We start from the raw sequence: 13794 nt of genomic DNA, 5'->3' as shown, positions 1-13794 counted from the left end.
GAAGCATGCCATTGGAAAACGGAAGCGCAAGCCTCCTACGGCGAGAAAAAGACGGCGGCCAGCGGGAGAAGCGGAGAACCCGACTGAACACGCGGATAACGTGCCGCGTTGTCTTGCACCGTGCGATTCCAGCAGCGAAGCCAACAATCGCCCTGTGACATCGACACTGATAACCAAGCCACCGGAAGACGTGCCAATGGAGGCTCTCGCACCTGTGCGTACGGCCACGCGAGTCGGCAACCGAGATCGCGTTGTTGGAGGCGACGCGGGTCGAAGGTCTCCATCGCCGGCAGAGACGGTGTGCATTTCCGATGCATCGTGCGACAGGGACACGCAGCCTGCGAGTGAGCCCCAACCGTCGACGAGCTACATACTGTATGGTGACTCAAGCCTCACCAGACGAATCGTCGCACGATTAAGACGCGCCTCGAGCCGCGTTTTGTGTCAGCGGTGACTGCAGAAGTGCAGGCATGCAGTGTTCGCGACTCCCTTCGCGCAGTGTCCGCGACTGAGTGGAAGCAGCAATGCTAAGAACAAATTTCGGCCCCTTGTGGCTGTGAGTTCATTATTATGCCTGTTTCCGCGATGAACTCTTTGATCGCTAGAACTCTGTGCCCAAGATGCCAACAGCGTTCTGTGGGTGTACACTGCGATACCAGGCTCGGTCTGGCAGTGAAAATGGTGGTCATGCACTACTCCAGACGGCGCAAGAAAAGGATAAAGAACGCCTGAAGGCATCCAAAGCCCACCAAACAATGAGGCAAAGGTGTAAGAAGATGCCTGACTGCAATGATTCAAAATATTACAGCCCCGGTGCTTTTTAATAAATTTGCAGTGCTGTTAAAACTTTGCAGCCAGTTTTCTCAATTGCATGTTTGTTGTCAATCACCTCGCTCGTGGGAAGCGTAGCACAACAATGGCTGGACCGATTTTGGCCCAGTTTGTTTTGCTGTGATCCACAAGCTGTGCTGTACGTAAAGACAGTCTTGAAATGTTTCTTTATCTTTCCATTATCTAATTATTTCACAATTACTACATGGCTCCATGCAGTGAAGCACAGTCATGTGCATGTTATGTTGAGCAAAAAATTATTAGCGCACTAAAAAAAATCGAACACTGTCTTGATGTAGATTAGACATCTGGGCAAACATGCAAAGTATTCCCAGCTCCCTATCATGTTTCGTTACTGTGCCAGGCTTTCCACAAGCAAGGAACTTATAAATTCTTATAAAACAAACTAATTAAGATATCTTAATGAAATTTTAGAGTTGTCTCTTTATTGCAATGTGCAGTGTGTGTGCCAAATTTCAGCCCTTTCTGTCAAGAAACAAAAAAAGTTAATTCTGATCCCCTCCTCCCCCCTTAATTATACACACACCGTCTCGGTACTGGTAGCCATTCAGAGTGGTTACTGATGTGTTGATTTGCGGCCTTCCCCACTGTTCCAATTTTTTTTTTCAGTGGTCCCTTGAAAGATGTGTCAATGGAATCCTACTGTATTCAAGAAAATGTGGCGCATGCCATTGAAGGCACAACACAAGTAGAGACAACTTACGCTGTTCCCTACGCGGACTCATAGCAGAGCGAGGTGGTGGCCTGCGTTCATGTGGTGGTGAAGGCATCCTACGCCTCTCTTCGCGTGGGGGGGGTGGAGTTGGCCTGTGTTTCCTGCCAGGGCTCATGCTCCTTCGGTGCTGCAAATGACGGTGCCTCGGGGATGGACTCCTGTAAGGCCTGAAAGAACATTTAGAAGAGTGGCATAGCTATAGGGGTGGAAGTAGCCTCTTGGAGCTGCTCAAGAATGCAGTTTCCCAGAAAAGTTACTAGAGATAACTTTGGTGGTCCAGCAAGCATGGGAATAATGAATTTGTCTAAACTTCGTCTTTCTGGCTTTAAATGACTTTTTGATTCCCAACAGAACCTTGCATTACAAGTGCAGCCACTTGCAATGACTATGCATGTGCACAGAAACTTACTGCCTCCATGCATTTAGAAGAACATGATTGTTTGGAAATTTATAAAGTTAATAATGCAATAAATAACACTACAAGAATGTGTAAGGTCAGAGGCATGAAGATAGCACAAATGTGCTAATTCTCATGGTAGCTGAACGATGCAGTGCTGGAGTTTCCTCTCATGCTTGTTGTAGGAAGCTTTGTGGGCTCATGAAGCAGAAAAGCCTTGAATATGCATGTCTAGCTAGACTGTTGGTCCAGAGACTTGAACAACAATTTGGATCTCCAAAACACTCAGGGGCAAGACAAGTGCAATCTTCAAAGACAAGCCTACCTGGCACGTGGAGGACTTGGCCGTGGTCTACGTCTCTCTGGCGATACCGAGGCTCCAGAACCAGAGGACGACGCTGAGCCACTTCGTCTGTGGCCACCCTGCCACATAAACACCAAGAAAGGCTTTTCACATGTGTTCAGGGACAACCTTCTGTGTAAACTCTCAATCAAGTAGATAGAAATACAAAAGCAATCTCATTCAAGAACCTCCAGCACATTCAACCGATGAAATGCTTTAGAATTTAGGAAAAGCAAGGATTCCAGTGGCTGAGTGGATTTAAATAGGCAAATACCACATTTGCACGGTTCTACCGCACTCCCAATTGTAATGCGCAATTATATTAGTGCCCAAATGCATAAAAAATAATTTGGTGCCGATTCTAGCGCACACAACAATCAACGAAACCCGAGTGGATGCGTACCGTGTTGAAACAATTCTATGTAACACACAAAGGCACACGAAGGCACACAGACACGCACACAGCTGAATCTTAGCGTCTCGTGGCTGTAGGAGTCCAACGAGACTTCCTTTTCGCTGTCTACCGACCACAGAAAGTTCGAAGTTTATTTTTTCTTTCTTTGTTACAGAAAGAGGAAATGAGCTAAAGGCCATGTGGCCTGACAGGGGCTCCTGTTCCTAAGTGCATTTGGCATACACATCACATCACATTACTTTATTTTCCTTAAAGACCCCTTTTGGGCTGTTACATAACGGGTGGGGTTTACAAGATGCAGGCGTTTACAGAAGTAGAAAATGTGGATGGACAGGTTATGGCAGCGATATAGTGGGGAAGGCCGTTCCAGTCAGTTGCCGTTCGTGAAAAAAATGAGTTCATGAAGGTAGTAGTACGGGCTCGTGGACGCAAAACGTGAAGAGGGTGACCAATGCGATGGGATCTGCGTGGTGGGTGTGCGCAGATGTATGGTTCTTGTCTTAGGGGTGAATAAAAGAACTTGTAATACAAAAGACTGGCAATGCGACGGCGAGCAGAAAAAATCACACAAACCTGATTGCAATTTTAGAGATGATATGCTAACATCGTATGAGTATGATGAGGGTTCCAAATGGGCGATGCGTATTCCAGTTTAGTTCTGATAAGGGAGATGTATGCTTGTAGTCCGACGTGTTGAGGGGCTTCCCGCAGGTGACGTTTTAAGAAACCTAATGTTTTATTAGCTGATAATATTAGGTTAGTCACATGCAGACAGTTATATTAACAGGCAATGGCTTATTTATTGGTTTAAATATTACATACTTGGTTTTGTTGACATTCAATTGTAGTTTGTTTATGTACAGCCATTCTGATAATAAATGCAAGTAATTATTTATTTATTTTTCTAAGTGTTGCAGGGAAGAATTCGCAAAGAAAAGATTAGTATCATCCCCGTACATGATGGCATTAGGTGAGGAAGAAATGTTAGGAAGGTCATTAATATAAAGATACAGGACCAAGTATGGATCCCTGTGGCACGCCAGTCTGTACTTTGAGAAGTGAGGAAGTCGCCTGATTAAATTAAATAAACTGGCAACGATCCGTTAAGTTACTCCTCCTTAGATCTAATGCTGTACACCATGTATACCGTAGTCAAATTTGGACAGACGTAAAACATGATTTGCACTAAGCAACGCCTTACGTAGGTCCAGAAATAAGCCTACCGTATAAAATTTTTTCTATATTTTGTAGTATTTTATGTTTTATATTTAGGAGTGCATTCTCGCATGATTTATTTTTTTTTGAAATCCATATTGTGCCGTACTAATAATAGCATATTTCCTTAAGAAACCCTCTAGTCACGTGTTTAGAACGGTTTCAAAAAGTTTCAAAAAGGAGGTAGTATTGATATACGTCGGAAAATGTTTACACTATGGTCAGCGCCACCTTTATGAATAGGGCAAACTCTGGCTACTTTAACTTTGCTAGGAAAAATTCCGGATTCAAACATTTCATTAATAATGTGAGCTAAGACATTAGAGTTGATGTCAGACACATATTTTATAGGCAAGATGCCGTGATACCGTCAAAACCTGCAGCACTGTTTGACTTAAAGTTACTGATCACGCTTTCTACTTCGCTTGGCGTCGCTGGAAATGCATTAGAAATTCCACTCGTACAGCAAACTAGAAAATGGCAACCACGAACCCCCGAAGGGGGGAGGGGGGGGGGGGGGAGATCCGTTTGATGGCAGTGTGGCTAGCTACCTTGCAATGCGTTTTTTTTTTTTGTTGTTTTTTTAAGTAGAAAACGGTTTTGTTTTTGATTTTGGGTAGAATTAGTTACAATTGTAATGTGCATGCAAATTTGAACACACTTTTATCTAAAAAATGTGCACGTTAGAATTGTGCAAATACAGTACTGCAAATTACAACTTTAACACTGTGGAACACACATATTACGTAAGAATGCTAAACATATCCCTGTTGCATGTCTGCTTAACTTTGATTTTCTCACAACATTTATTAAGCAATAAGTCAGACTACGATTGGTAAATATCTCCATTTGTCACTGCTTCCAAATATTGACATAAAACCAACTGAGACAGTGAGGACAGTACATCATGCTTCTGCATTCAAGTGCACATTTTACAATTTGCAGTAAAGAGACATCGACCAAAGGTGGGACTGCTCTATCACCCTGTGCTAGAAAGGAGGCATGGCCTAGAAGGGTACAATGGTTGAAAATAAGGCCACAAGGTCATAGTTACTAACGTTATCCACACATATGTCAAACATACTAAGGCCTGTTATGTGCATAAATCCAAGTGAAGCCCGGGCAACATGTTGGCCATACTGGTTTAATGTAACTGATGACCTAATGCAACATTCTCAACTGTCTGCCATGTACAAGGGTCGTTCAATAGATTTCCCCTGACCCACTTCCCTTTGGTGTGCATTCTTTACAAGCCAGATAAAAACATACAGCTCTGTCCTAATGGCTGTTTTCGCTTTACGGGTCTCAAGACTAAGGAAGGTGGGATGGGGAAGAAGGCAGTAGGCTACAGTTACCAACTTTCTCTTTCGCAAAGGCAACACAGCCTAACAGATTCATCTAGCTACCTTACGTCAGCATAAAGAGCAACGCTGTGGCTAACGAACTAACGCTATGTATGTAAGGTTTCTCTACTACATTCTTGACATTGCTATGCTCCATGAACTTTCAAATGGATTGGATTGGGTTGGATTTTTTCGTCAATGTGACCAGACAAAGTGCTGGATGTGGATAGAAACTGGACACAAGTGCATATTCAGGGAGATTTTTCTGTCAACCATAGAACTGGAAGAAATGGCCGAAATCTGGGAGACATGGCAGGTATGCCCATCGTATGATGTTGTGTACTGGCATCAGCAGTTCAAATGTGGGTGGAACTTGGTAGGAGCAGCACCAAATTCTGGTGGACCTCATTCAGACATTAATAGGGACACTGTTACAAAAGTGGAGGCCACCATTTGGAAGATTGCCTTATAAAGGTTCAACAACCAGTTGAAAAGGTCAAGATCAGTGTAGGGTACACAGGAAATATTATTCAGGAACATCTGCTCATATGAAAGGTGTCAGCACATTGGGTTTTTCACTTGCTTTCCAATTTTCACAAGGAGGATCGATAGACCTGCAGCTGCGAACTTTTGGCCGCATGCTTTTAAAACCAAGATGACTTTTTTGTAGGATTGATTACACTGGGTCAAGAAAGGGTTCATCATTGTGACCTAAAAACTAGTTTCCAGACTAAACAATAGAAACGCTATGGCTTGCAATTCTCTGCTAGCAAGGTGAAGCTGTCAGTTTTCTGGTACCAGTGAGGGTGATGAGAGACTGTCTTCCGACAGGTGCCACCATAATGGCAATCTGTTATGCTAACTTGCAGATAAAATTAAGGGAAGTCATAAAAATCAGCAGGCAGAGCATGCTGCCAAAAGGCATCCTTTATATTGGAAGAGAAGGCTCCTGTTCACAACTTACATGTTGCGCAAATGGAATCACATTCCTGTGGATATAAAATTCTTTGCCCTCACCCATTCTCCGAACTGCACTTTTACAGCTCTTTTCATCTATGAAGTCATTTGTTTAAGAGCAGGCAGTTCACACACTCATTGCTGAAGTCAAGCCATGGCTCCAAGGCCAACCTTAGGACTTCTACAAGAGTGGCTGCAGCAGTGCAAGACAATGGCAGAAGTGTGTGACACTCAGTGGCAGCTATGGAAAATAGAGAAATAAATAGGCCACCTTTTGTGCTTCTCAGCCCACTAGAACTGGTTTTGGGAAAATCTTCATCGAATGCCCTTGTGCTATTAGGTATGCCAAATGAAAGAGCCAATGCTTGCTCTTCTAACGAAAATGGGGGGTGATAAAATGTATGGATGACAGACAAATGGATAGATAGGGCTTAGCATCCCAAAGCATGGAGGGGCTATACAGAGACTATGAGTAATGGGAAGTGGGGTCTCCAAATTGATTCTGACCAACTAAGGTTCTTTGTTATGCCCAGAATGTTTGGTAGATGAATGCCTTTGAACTTGGCCTTTTCAAAATGCCGAAGTCACTGAACCACCCACCACGTCTGGCACAAAGCCCATATGAAGTCTCGCATGTTACAGAATTCTGTAATACTACCAATAACACACAGCACTGTGCGTTTCAAAACGGGAGGCCCAGATAAACGTGCAGGTGCACACTAACCCTCCTGCGTCCAGCTCCTCTCGACTTGTCACCAGCTGGCCTTCGGGCAGCTGGGCTCTCATCTGAGCTGCTCGCAGACTCCTCCTGGCCCTGAGACCGGTAGTGGCGCTTCTGCTGCACCGAGTTCTTGCGCTGGCCCAGTTTTTCCAGCAGCGGAGAGACCTGAGCACACCGACGAGGCTACATAATGACTTCTCTGGTCGCTGGACAACAGCCCCGTTGACACATCATTTAACAATGCATTGTCAGTGTATGAATCCCCGCTGGCCCAAACTGTGCTGCAAACACAGCAATGTGTCCCTAAGAGCTTTCATCAGCCATTTGGCGTTCACTGAAAACGAGAATTCCAAAGCCAAAGTAAACACATCACCCTATTTCATAAATTGTCTCTGCGTGTTGCAACCATGGTGCACACCAGGACTACTGATGGGCCCGAAACTTGGAGAACAAAGAAACTTGAGAAGCTAAAAAAGGACCGTAGTGCGCAAGCGACGGAACAGAAAATGCATCTGTGTGTTAGAAAGGAAGACTGCAGTATTGGTGAAAGAGCAAACGAAAGTACAGTCATACCTCGCTATAATGAAGCCACATCTGACATGAAAATACCTTTGTGATATCAGATATTCAACATAAGCATATCCTCATTTCCCAGTGATATCGGTGACATATTTTAGACTTCTGTTACATTGAAACTCGATCTTAGTACATGTTCCAGTTAATATAGGAAGAAGCAAGTCATGTAATGCATAGAGCAGATGTATGAAAGTCTATTAGAGCAACAGATGCCACAGAAAGTGAAGCACAGATGAGGGTGGCAAGAGAGTGGGTGATGAGACTACATTAGGAAATTTACAGGCAGGCATAGCATGGCGTTGGCCAACGCAAGAAAGGCGTAATTGGAGACCACAGGGAGAGTGCAGTGACAGAAAGAAATAAGCTGGCGCCAGTGGTTCCCCCAGTGTAGGTCTAGCCTGCAGACATGCTTGAACGTGAAAACTACAGTAAAACCTCGTTAAACCGTACCCGCTTAAACAGTAGTTTCGTTTTAGAAGTAGTAAAGTCAAATCCCCGACTCAGCGGCCATTGAACATAATGTCTTTTGTATCTGTATAAACCGTACCAGCTTATTGCGTACGCATCGGTTAAAACATAGCGTTTCCCCTTTTCGTCGCGCAAACACGGTGGTGCGCCGTCTTCATTGGGTGGCCCGGCAGAACAACAAGCCTCAGAGATCGGTACAACGGCCTCCAAGTGCCTTGTGTGTTTGCGCGTGAAGCCGCATCAACATCAACATCATTTCGACGCCGTGCCAGAGAGTGGTGTGGCGTCGTGCAAGCGAGGACTCGCATCATGCCGTAGCTCGGAAAAAAAAAGACGCCGGGTGCTCAGCATAGAAGAAAAATTAGACGTCATCCGTGCTATCGAACGTGACACGAAGTCGGTGCTGGCACACGACAGGAATCTGCTGTTGATTGCGGTGTGCGGCATTTCGATTGTGAAGAAGTTGCTCGGCAGCGTTGCTGCGACCGCGAAGAGATGTCGGCTACGAGGTTCGACTTTTCGCCATCGTTGCCTCTGTTGTTGCCGAATTGTCGACTAGCGACAGTGATGAGGACAACACGGAAAGCGACTGCACGAGCGATTCAGGCCCGACAGTGGCAGAAGCTGCGCGTCACGTCAGCCTCATGAATGCAATCGTCGCGACGAGAACAGCACCCGGGAATGAAAAAGGCACCCCAGGACTTCTGCAGCACTACCGCGCGCGTGCACGAAGAATACGTAACGCCAACGAGGAATCTGCCATGCGAGTGTATGCCGCAAGAGGGGGCTGGCTGAAAAGCTGGCACGCAGCTTCAGTAAGTTTGAGGCCGCTGTCGTCGTGCAAGGCCGCCGCGGCATCAAATGAAAATAACTTTTGTCGCGCGGAGTCAATAAATACTGCATGTTTTTTCCCCTTTTATCGCACTCTCTCTGACTTCCATGTTCCGTTTTCGACAGGTAAGTGGGCAATCTAATGCTATTTCGGTTAAACAGTACTACCGTTTAGTACGTACTCTTTCCGAGCTCTGGCCAACTACGGTTTAACAAGGTTTCACTGTACCTTGCTATCAAGTTGATGAAAGTTACAAGGCTCTATTCTTCCTTTGACTTGTGGTGCTATAAGCAGCAATGAAACTAAGCATACAAGGCTTTTAACTTTCTTACTGCTCTTACTTTTTGCAGTCACTGTGACATGTTCTTTTTTAAAATGTTATAGTGGGATCAACAGACCATAACATATCTTAAAATTATAATGTTATAAAATGGTAGGAACAATCAGTTTTATCCCTTAGACAAGGAATTATATATTTAGAACAGCACAAAAGGTTGCAAAACATAGCACCAGTTATTCAATACTAATGAAATAGGTTTCACTCTGGTTTTCATTAAACTTGTTCTTTGCTACTGCCAAGCTTTTTAAACCTTCAAGTGTTCTTTTGTGTGCATGAACTGTAAAATCTTTGTTGAGAGACAGTGCATTTTTGAGATCAACATATTGTCACATTGCCTGCTATGTACAACACAGGGCCTTTATACCCGACTCTTCATTCGCACATTTTCATCATCTTGTTTGTCCCTTTTGGCTCCCTTAATGATTACTCTCTCATCTCTGCATTATCTAAACTGAACTGTGCTGATTTTTTTTAATGCAAATTATATCACTGAAGATTAGATTGTTTTCTGCCATGACCGATGTTATGCAGTGACTGGTCAAATTTTTGGTGGCGGTCAGAAAAACTGAAAGCACACCTAAGGCCCATTTTGAATCTTGGGAAGAATGCCTTTGGGTACACCTTACTTTACGTGACCATTGTAATAACCTCATGGGTAATTACTACTTCCGACCTAATTTGGACTGCTCTTCCTTCGTAACACACATTGACAGCCTTTTTCAAGTGACACTGATCTTAGTGAGCAGAGAGTCGAAGTATATGGTGATCTTAACCTTCCTTGTACTGACTGGGTATATAAAAGCATGGACCACTGTGATTTGGTCACTGAAAGCAAGGTTTCTTGGTTTATCCTTTTTACCAACTTTTGTGGGCTCACGCAATACAAAACCTTAAAACATCCCGTTGAAAATATGCATGATGTACTGCTATCAAGCTCATCAGTAAACAAGTCTTGTTCAAGATGCAGACCCACTAGTAAAAATTGATCCATTTCATCTGACGTTCGCGGTGAATATAAGCTTGCTTTTGTAACCTGTGTGGTTTCTTTGAGGCCAGTTTACTGTACAGCAAAACCTTGTTAAACCGTACCCGCTTAAACAGTAGTTTCGTTTTTAAAGTAGTAAAATACAATCCCCGACTCAGCAGCCATTAAACATATGCGTTTTGTATCCGTATAAACCGTACCTGCTTATTGCGTACGCATTCGTTAACATGTAGCGTTTGCACTTTTCGTAACGCAATCACGGTGGTAGGTCGGCCAGGCAGAAGAACAAGCCTCAGACATCAGAACGGCCTCCAAGCATGGACGCAGAGGGTGCTTGGAAGGGTGAAGCCACATTAACATCAACATCATTCGGCGCCGAATCTGAGAGCGTTGTGGCTGGCTAGTGGTTGCCTGTGTTGTGGAGTAGTGCAAGCTAGCACTTGTATCATGCCGAAGCTCAGACAAAAACCGGGTGCTCAACATAAAAGAAAAATTGGACATCGTTTGTGCTATCGAACGTGGCACATAGTCGGCGCTGGCACGTGGGAAGTATCTACCATTGACTATGGCGTGTGACATATGGAATGCGAAGAAGATGCTCAGCAGTGCTGCTGGGACCGCAAAAAGATGTTGGCTACGAGGTTCAGCTTTCCGAACCTCGACTTTTTGCCATCACTGCCTCTGTTATTGCTGAAGTGTCGCTGAACAACAGTGATGAGCACGACAAGGAAAGCAACAGCACAGGCAATTCAGGCCAGACAGTGGCAGAAGCTGCGTGTTGGGTCAGCCTTATGCGGGTGTTTGCTGCGAAGAGGGGGCTCGCGGAAAAGCTGGCTTGCTGCTTAAGGGTGTTTGAGGCCACTGTCGTCGCTGCTAGGCAGCGGCAGATTTCAAACGAAAATAACACTTTTGTCACGAAAAATGAATAAATACTGCATGTTTTTCACTCCCTCATCGCACTCTCTTTGTATTCCATTTTTGACAGGTAAGTGGGCGACCTCACGCTATTTTGGTTAAGCAGTGCTACCGTTTAGTACGTACTTTTTCCGAGCTCTGGCCAACTACGGTTTAACAAGGTTTCACTGTATCAGCAGGGGGACAACTTGGCCTTTATTAAAATGTTGAATCCTTGGCATGGTAAAATGTCCTAGCTTGTACTGATGCCGATTCAGCAGCTGCTAAGCTAATGCAGCTGGTAAAGGAAGCCAATGAAAGATACGTGCCGCAAAAAGTGTTAAAACCTGGCAAGTTTCCGTCACGGCTCTCGGGAGAGTTGAAAACAGCTCTGCGAAAAAAAGGAGGCTTTCATGCTTGCTTTAAAGACACAGCCTTTGAACTCCTTTACTTAAAATTTAGGGAATACCGCTCTTTGGTGAAAAAACTTTTTGTGTGAGATAAACTTATGAAAATCAGGTTGAGCAAAGTTGAAAGGTAAATCCAATGTTTTCTGGAAGTTCGCTAAAAAAAATTTGCATGCCATCCTGGCCCTGTGAAAGTGGACGTCCAGCTAAGCGGTGTGCGGCTATGAGGTGCTTGGAAGGGTGCAAAACATAGCACCGGTTATTCAATACTAATGAAATAGGTTTCACTCTGGTTTTCATTAAACTTGTTCTTTGCTACTGCCAAGCTTTTTAAACCTTCAAGTGTTCTTTTGTGTGCATGAACTGTAAAATCTTTGTTGAGAGACAGTGCATTTTTGAGATCAACATATTGTCACATTGCCTGCTATGTACAACACAGGGCCTTTATACCCGACTCTTAATTCGCACATTTTCATCATCTTGTTTGTCCCTTTTGGCTCCCTTAATGTAGGGAGCCAAAAGGCAGGCCACCCCCCCCCCCCCCCCCAGCACAACTGCTGGGGGGGGGGGGGGGGGGGGCATGCAATGCTTTATTGCTTTACAGTAATGGTAGTAATGGTAATTTTGACAGCATGCTGGCACTGGTCATATTACCGTTCTTTTTTCTCCCTTTGCAACTCCTTATATTCACTCTGCTTCTCGGAAGTCCTAAGTATGTGTTGCCTACCCATAGCGGTGCTGCAACAACAATGAAATTAGTTGCTAGGCCGGTTCTTTTATACAGGGTGTCCCTGCTAACTTGGACCAAGAGTTTAAATATACCCAACAGCTCTAGAGAAATCATACCGACTGCATAGTAGCCATAGTCGTACGTACTTAAGGGCAGTATTTTTTTTCATCACAAAGTACTAATTAATTACTTTTAATTATTGAACCTTTTAATTATTGCTTGAATCGCAAGCGTACCAATTACAAAGTTGCAGGGCACCTGAAATAACCTCCGAATCAAGCATTTATTTCGTGCTCATCACGATGCCCATCATAATTTCGTGCCCATCACGATGCAGCCGGTGCTCTTCATCGTCGAAAGCTTGTCAAAATGAAACTAATGCTTGCCGCAACCACTGCGGAAGAAACTGTGGCTGCTATTGATGCGATCATGGATGGCGACTATGCAGTCATAAAGGCACGCGGCTGACGCGGCGCTGTGTAAACGCAAGAATAAAGGCTTTATAGGCACAAAGTGTTCTGGCGTTGCTGTCATTCACATGCGATTCACCGATGTGTGGCCAAATACGACCGAAATGGCGAGAGTTAAGAGCTTCATTGCATTAGATAATGCATACTCCTGCCGGGACCAAAGGTTGAGTCCGAATGATCTGATTTTCTGAATTAACAAGGGTCGAATTAACGAAGTTTTACTGCAGTACAGAAACGTCTTGTTCAAAGTGGGTACGATACACTTTCAGCATAAGGTGAACACTGACCACTATTACTTTATCAATGAGTGGAAACTTGTTACGCTTAGCTCCAGGAGGCAATGTGGAGCCTTAATTTTTTTGTATAAACTTATTAAAGGGAGTACTTACATGGCCTGATCCACTATGTGGCATTAACTTGCAGGTTCCAACAAGGCAGACATAATATTTTGAGCCCTTTGTTCAACACAAGTAAATGAAAGGTTCGCCTCTGCAGCGAATACAGATACAGTGCAATACCCAGTCTTTTTCTTGCTTGGACTTATTTTTGGGCCCCGCAGAGCTTTCCGAATGTCTCAGAAATCAGCTATATGCCTAATGCTTACCATGTATATCTTTTTTGCGCATAGTCACTTTGTCTTTAACTCTGGCTGTGTTTACTGACCTGTTGACATGCAAGTTCACTATTTTCACTGTGCGCCATATATATACAGTCACCGACCGATAAATCGGACATTGATAATCCGGGCATTCTTGGTAATTCGGACAGCTTCGGGGCACCGCCAATGGCCCCATAAACTTAACGTGTAATGACGACCAATATTTCGGACAGCTGACAGTTCTACATTCGATTATCCGGATTCAGTCCGTAGCTGTAGAGCACGCAGACTCTGCTGCCATCATCCCCTCTGGCAACCTCACAAGTATGGCCTTAGGGATATGAGACATCAAGTATGGCGTCAGAGATTATACGCTAGATGGTAATCCCCAGGGCTTTACCTTGGTCGCTGCACTGCGCCTCGGAGAGGCTTTGCCCAAATTGTGAGGTCGCATCAAAATCGTGATCATCACAACCAATCCGGCACCACTGTGCATGACCCGCAATTCTGTGCTTGTTTGCTTGCTTAGTATGCAT

The 13794-nt window shown here is 44.4% G+C and overlaps 1 protein-coding gene across 12 annotated transcripts in view; it reads right to left on the bottom strand.

The window, feature by feature from the left end:
• Positions 1-13794, bottom strand: part of Srrm1 (Serine-arginine repetitive matrix 1) — a 93540-nt gene that overhangs the window by 38578 nt on the left and 41168 nt on the right. For 11 of the 12 annotated variants that reach the window (XM_055065871.1, XM_055065870.1, XM_055065867.1 and 8 more), the window contains 3 exons: positions 6962-7123; positions 2290-2387; positions 1556-1734 (listed from right to left, as the gene is read on the bottom strand). In XM_055065871.1, the coding sequence (XP_054921846.1) occupies positions 1556-1734; positions 2290-2387; positions 6962-7123 (439 nt within the window). The remainder of the gene's footprint in view (positions 1-1555; positions 1735-2289; positions 2388-6961; positions 7124-13794) is intronic. The other variant, XM_055065874.1, reaches the window with a different exon arrangement.

The sequence above is a fragment of the Dermacentor andersoni genome, chromosome 6 (assembly GCF_023375885.2).
Source record: "Dermacentor andersoni chromosome 6, qqDerAnde1_hic_scaffold, whole genome shotgun sequence".
Classification (NCBI taxonomy): Eukaryota; Metazoa; Arthropoda; class Arachnida; order Ixodida; family Ixodidae; genus Dermacentor; species Dermacentor andersoni.
The sequence above is the reverse complement of the archived record's forward strand: the minus strand, read 5'-3'. Positions and strand labels throughout refer to the sequence as shown.